This window comes from Helianthus annuus, chromosome 16 (assembly GCF_002127325.2).
Source record: "Helianthus annuus cultivar XRQ/B chromosome 16, HanXRQr2.0-SUNRISE, whole genome shotgun sequence".
Classification (NCBI taxonomy): domain Eukaryota; kingdom Viridiplantae; phylum Streptophyta; class Magnoliopsida; order Asterales; family Asteraceae; genus Helianthus; species Helianthus annuus.
Window position 1 is genome coordinate 177,936,316 of NC_035448.2, and position 6,320 is coordinate 177,942,635.

At 40.2% G+C, this 6,320-nt stretch overlaps 1 protein-coding gene across 1 annotated transcript; it reads left to right on the forward strand.

Annotated features, from left to right (window-relative positions):
* The first annotated feature begins 458 nt into the window (after positions 1 to 458).
* LOC110917688 (protein yippee-like At4g27745) lies at positions 459 to 1,038 on the forward strand. Its single transcript, XM_022162156.2, has 2 exons — positions 459 to 653; positions 730 to 1,038. The coding sequence occupies exons 1-2, from the start codon at positions 561 to 563 to the stop codon at positions 958 to 960; spliced, it is 324 nt and encodes a 107-aa protein (XP_022017848.1). The 5' UTR covers positions 459 to 560; the 3' UTR covers positions 961 to 1,038.
* The last annotated feature ends 5,282 nt before the right edge of the window (positions 1,039 to 6,320 follow it).

A 6,320-nucleotide genomic window follows, 5' to 3' on the forward strand; every position in this document is an offset into this window, starting at 1 on the left:
TTATTTTTTGGTATATAAAATCATCTTTAGTCAAGCCTTGTAATACACGAGGGTTTTTAAGATATAACTTTTTTTATATTTGGTAAACAATGTTACATTTATTCAACCCATGTAATACACATGGTTTTAAAGATATATCTTTTTAATTATTTGATATATAAAATTACATTTATTCAACTCGTACAATATGGTTCTTATAGATATAACTTTTTTTATTATTTAATATATAAAATTATATTTATTCAACCTGTACAATAAATGAGGTTTTTAAAGATATATTGTTTTATTATTTAGTATATAAAATTTATTTATTCAACCTGTGACACCAGAGAGTTAAAAGGGACGAGGCAACAGAGTGAAACCTGTAAAAAAAATTTACTAAGATTTAAAGGTGATAATAATGTTATCAAGAAGGGTACATATATTCAAATCTCTAATTCTTGATTTCGTTTCAAATTCCACATTTATCTACATGTGGAAAACTGTTTCACTTCCATATATATCGTTCTAGAGCATATCATCCATTTCATCAAACCCTTTGATCATCTCCATACTTCCTAATGGCCGGTGTGATCCTTCCAAGATTTTACGGTTGCTACAACTGCCGGAAACCCGTGGCGCGTCACGACGATATCGTCAGCAAATACTTCGTGGTAAACACTAACTAACATACATTATTATCATGGATCTCTGGGGTCGTTTATTATACACATTTGTTTTTCTTTGTAGGCCGGACATCGAAAAAGAGCGTTTTTGTTTTCTCATGTGGTGAACGTCGTGGCGGGTCCTAAAGAGGACCGTCGGCTGATCACCGGTGTGCACATGGTGGCCGATGTTCATTGCTCGGATTGTGGAAAGGTGTTAGGGTGGAGATACGAGAAAGTGTACGAGGAAGCACATAAATACAAAGAGGACAAAACAGTGCTTGTGAAGTACAAGATTGTGAAACTGGATTGGTAGTTATCATATCTTTGTTTTTCTAATAAGTCTTGAAAATGAATGATAAATCATAAATTGCGTGATGGTAATTCAAGTTAAGATCTGTTTATCCATAATCCACATATCTTGTACCCTTCTTGTACTTTCGGTTTGCAACTGCTTGTGAAAATTGATAAAATACACATAAAATAAAATATATAATAGTAAAAAACATTAAAAAGAATCTCACCAAAAAAAAAAAACTAAAATCATCCTATTTCATAGTTATAGCTAACAAACACACAACTCAACTAGCTACTAATATCTCACTCATAAAGTATAAGATCTCGAGAGGGTGAGAAGAGAGTGCAACTTTCCTCTATCTCAAAAGATAGAGTCTACTCCCATTGAGACCTTATACTCCAATCGTTTAGATACATATAACTTTTTATAAGCGCATCTCTAATTCATCAACTCTCAAACGCACACATTAGTTGTCATATCGCATTTCCGCCCATCCATCAAACATACCCATTTTAATGTTACTTCCACTTTAAAACATCTTTAAAATAATATAACTGTGTGTGTGAGAGAGAAAGAGAGAGAGTCATCTTTCTCCATTCCCTAGAGTTTGAAAATTCAGACATGCTCCCAAATGAACACAAGCAAACAATACCTCTGATGTTGTCGTCCGAATTTAGACACCACATCATCGTCAAAAGTTCATCCATTCCATAGCTAGGGATGGCAATGGGTCGGGTTCGGGTCGGGTATTCGTAATCTCATACCCATACCCGGTTGTAAAATCGTGTCCCATACCTGACCCAATACCCGTCAGGTAATTGCCCGTTGGGTACCGGGTATACCCGCGGGTACCGGGTATACCCGCGGATATCGGGTATACCCATTAATTTGTTAAAAGATATATATTGGGATTTCCAAATACATTTTTTACTATTATAATTATTATATAATTTTATTTATGAAACAACTATTATAAATTAAAAATGTACATTACATACATATAAGTTTTATCATAAACTAATAATAACTTTATAATATTTATACACTTATATGTATATACTTCACAACATACAAAATATAAATAATATCATCAAATACATATGCTAAAAGAATTTTTTTTTTCATATTATGAACATACTAAAATAAATCACTAATAGATAGGGTTAATGGAAAATAAAAATATAAATTAAAAACTTCGGGTATATAGTTCGGGTAAACGGGTATGTGATTTCGGGTAATCGGGTCGAGTATCACCTAATCCATACCTGACTCATACCCGCGAAAATTTTTAAAACTAATCCCATACCCGACCCAATAACCGTCGGATATCGGGTATACCCGTCCCATTTGTATCGGGTTTCGGGTATACCCGTCGGGCTCGGGTATTTTTACCATCCATATCCATAGCGTTGGAGAGGCTTTAATGTAAATAGTTATTTATACAATTTTAAAACTAACTATTATTAAATAAAATTCCTTACAATGACATCTAACTTTGGGAAGTTTAACACTACACACTAAAACCATTTAAGTCATGAATTTTCAGCAAGTAATACATAATAGTAAAGTTTAGGGACTAAGATTGTCATTTTTGAATCCTTAAACAACCGAATGACCGATGGCCCGGAGACCTTTTGGTTTGGTTCATGGATCCGAACTGAATTGGGTCATATGAGACATGTGAAACTAATGACGTTCCCCAAACAAACAATTGACATAAGGAAATGTACCAAACATGACATCAATCACTACACTAACCACAACGAGGATTGGCAAGCAATGTATACCGAGTCTCCATGAAATCGAAAGTTGATATTCATGTTACCCCCCTTTTTTTTTTTTTTTACGAATATAAATACATATTTATATTTATGAACATTCCGGCATATAAAATGGCTAATGGATATAACCAGAAAACTTGTTAAGTTACATCAAAACAGAAGGTAGACGGGCAACAAGCTGCGCCGCCAACCCTTTCTGAATTGCAAACCCCAACCTCCCGAACACAAACCCCTGCCCCCTTGGGGTCGAACAATTGCTGTGGATAACCCGTTGAACCCTCGTCAAGAAGTTGATGGCTTCTGGCGCTAGGGAGCCAAAAGTATCAAAGGCAAAAGGGATAAAGACATGTTGGTTCCCTGCGCAAGCTTTAGCGTGCTTATCCATTTTCTTTGATTCTGCCTTTCTTGCTACTAGTCCAGCTACAAACCCGTTTTCCCTTAAACCAACCAAAGGGGAAACCCCCGTGAGGCCTACACAAGCATGTTTCCCCCCAGCCCAGCCGAAGACGAGCAGATCCGCTGGTCGCAGAGTAGATCTCCCTTCCATAGGGTCCGTGAGTAAATTCACAGGGGCCTCTTTCTTAGCAGAAATCCCAGCTCTTCTTAAGATGTCCCCCAAAACATCTCGCACCCAGTCATGCCGATATTTAAACCCAGTGAGCTCTTTACAGTGAACTGCGTGCTCCCCATATTTATCCATACAAGCTTTACGACATATCGGGCAGGTTTCATCTTCTGGGTACATAGGGATCATTAGCCGGTATTTGAGAATGGTTCTGTATTCTACTGCCGACATGCATTGTCTTAACCCCTCAATCGGGACAACGGTCAAAAATTCCTGAGCATGTGGACCCTTCAGACACTCAAACACCGCCTTCTGGCGGGGTGACAAATCAAAAGCTTCTCCCAGGCTTTGAGCGATTTTGCTAAAAAGTGCATTCGCCAAAGTTTTTTGTGGCTTCGAGGGGGCGGTGTCCTTGTTAGAGAAACCGCCAATATCCAAGTCTGGGAGAGAGACATTTAAGCGTTCGAGCGCTTGTTGATAGTCTGGGTCAAGCCCGACAACCCCACCGTTTCGAAGGATATGATCCTGTAGTTCCCAAGACTGAGCTCTAGACGCCACAAAGGCATAAGCCCCAACATCTCGGGCTGAGAAGAGGCCCAAACCACCTAGACGCATTGGCAAAGATGCTAGACGCCACTGGAGGTCACCAAAGAAGGGGTCGCCACCCACTACTATGTCTTCTATAGCCTTTCTAAGGCCATCATCGAACCGAGATACCGCATCCTCCTTCAAATGGGGTTGACAAGTCCGCAGCCCAAAAAGCAACTTAGCAACACCCATGCACGACCTTAGCAGAAGGAGTTCACATTGGGGATCCCTCAGGCAGGGTAAGAGTTTCATAAGGTCAACCGCCCCCGAGGCCCGCCGCCCTGCCAACTCTCCAATAAAGCTAGGATCCCGACTAACAGCTCCACCAAGGAGCTTAACCCCCTTCTCTGGTCTACCGATCCCTCTCGGGAAAAGCCCGTCCTGAACTTTCTGGCCGTCGCATGTCGGCCAATAAACCTCTGTTTTCTTAATATTGAGATAAAGCCCTGGAGATGGCCCCTCCTCGTTGATGATGTCTAAGGCCTTAGCAACCTCAGAGGCGTTGCCGATAATCGTCCCATCATCCAAGTATCAAGCATGAAACGGGAGTTTACAGCGGTTCTGAACTCGGAGAATAAGGGGGTGTAAGGCGAGGGCAAAGAGAAGGGGCCCCAAAGGGTCTCCTTGTTGAACTCCGGAAGTAGCCCCAATACACTCGTTACCAACATACAACCTAGCAGGCTGAGCGTAAAGAAATTGGACCCACCGATAGATTGACGGGCAACGCTGATGAACCTCTTGGAGAAAGGCTGTGCGGTCGACCGTGTTAAAAGCATTGAAGAAATCCACAGTAAGCAAGGCTAAGGAACCATCCGCATGAAACGAGTTGAGAAACCTGTTTGCACTGTGAAGTACCGCCTCTGCCCCATTTGGCATTCCCACCCCAAACTGATAGTCACCTAAGTATTGGGTCATTTCTTTCCCGACCTTCTTCATCGCCACCTTAGAAACCAACCTTCGCCAAATACCCCCCACAGCAATAGGCCGAATTCCTTTATCAGGTTTCAATAAGGGGGTGAGGGGGGCCGAGGCAACAAACTCAGCAAGCACCATAGGGCAGGACCCCCAAGCCATAAGTTAACAACTTCAGTAATGCTCGTAAGCAAACCTGAGGAAGTCACCGAGCCCTCGCCACCAATAGCATCTAACAGGTGTTGGGCCCGCATCCCGTCTCTACCGCATGATGTCCCTTTAGGAAATGATCGAATACATTTGAGCACACAATCCCCATCAACAACAAGAGTGGGTTGGGCCAAAGGGTTGGAAGGCAATGACGGGGGCGACACCACTGGGTGTTTATCAATAAGAGCTTTCAAGGTCGAATCACCTAGAGGGGCAACTCCACTAGAGCATAGGACCTTAACCGCAGCTGTGAAATGTCCATCCCTGACTTTCCGAAGACATTGCTTTTCTATTGTTTCTAGTTTTGTTTTTGTCGTCGTAACTTTTCTATTATTATCGAGCCACTTTTAACCCAATGTGAATTTGATTAATCTTATGTGATCATATCGTTGAACAGACTCGTGTTTGTTCCCCTACTTCGTTGTAATAATGGAGTTTAGGAGGTGCAAAATCTAAAACACATGCTCTTAGATATTTTTAAGGTTTGCATTTTTTCAGAGCTGACAATTTTAGACAAGGACCTGTTAATACGACATTACGACACGATGCGACACGTTTTGTGTTTGGGCTTAACAGGGTTCATGTCTTAAACAGGTCGATACATTTAGGACACGATAAAACTCGTTTCTAAAAAGGTTAAAGACATGTTAACCTGTTAGCGACCTGTTTTGTTACGAACCGATTCCTTAACCAATTGCTTCAAAGAAAATAGATTAAAAAACTTGAGATAAAACAAGACTTTTGGAAGTGACTAATTCATTTCTTCATTCATAATTCTCATGAGAGTATTTGTTGTAAGAGTTAATTACTGTTTTCGTCCCTGTGGTTTGTCAAAAATCACTATTTCAGTCCATTAGTTTAAAAATTACGATTTCGGTCCCTGTGGTTCCACTTTCGTAACCATTTCAGTCCACCTCGTAACCATTTCAGTCCCTGTACTAACAGAATAAATGGATTGAAATGGTTACGAAAGTGAAACCACAGGGACTGAAATGGTTACGAAAGCGAAACCATAGGGACTGAAATCGCAATTTTTAAACTAATGGACTGAAATACTGATTTTTGACAAACCATAGGGACGAAAACAGTAATTAACTCTTGTTGTAAAATATATAACCATGCAAAGCAAAGACACGTAAAGGAATAAACTGAAATGAACTACTACCACTAACCCACTAGATGATAATTAGACAAATATAAAACTTGAAATGCATGCTAGTAAATGGAAAACGTGTGCATGGTTGCGGATAATCGGGGGCACACATCATGTTTATATTTGTAATGGATGTTATGATATGACTATCACATTTTTGTTGTAAATT

Excerpts from the sequence above, each read along its gene's own strand:
- LOC110917688 (XM_022162156.2), top strand. The coding sequence starts at position 561 with ATGGCCGGTGTGATCCTTCCAAGATTTTACGGTTGCTACAACTGCCGG. Across the intron at positions 654-729 it reads TCGTCAGCAAATACTTCGTG|GCCGGACATCGAAAAAGAGC; the intron begins GTAAACACTAAC and ends TTTTCTTTGTAG.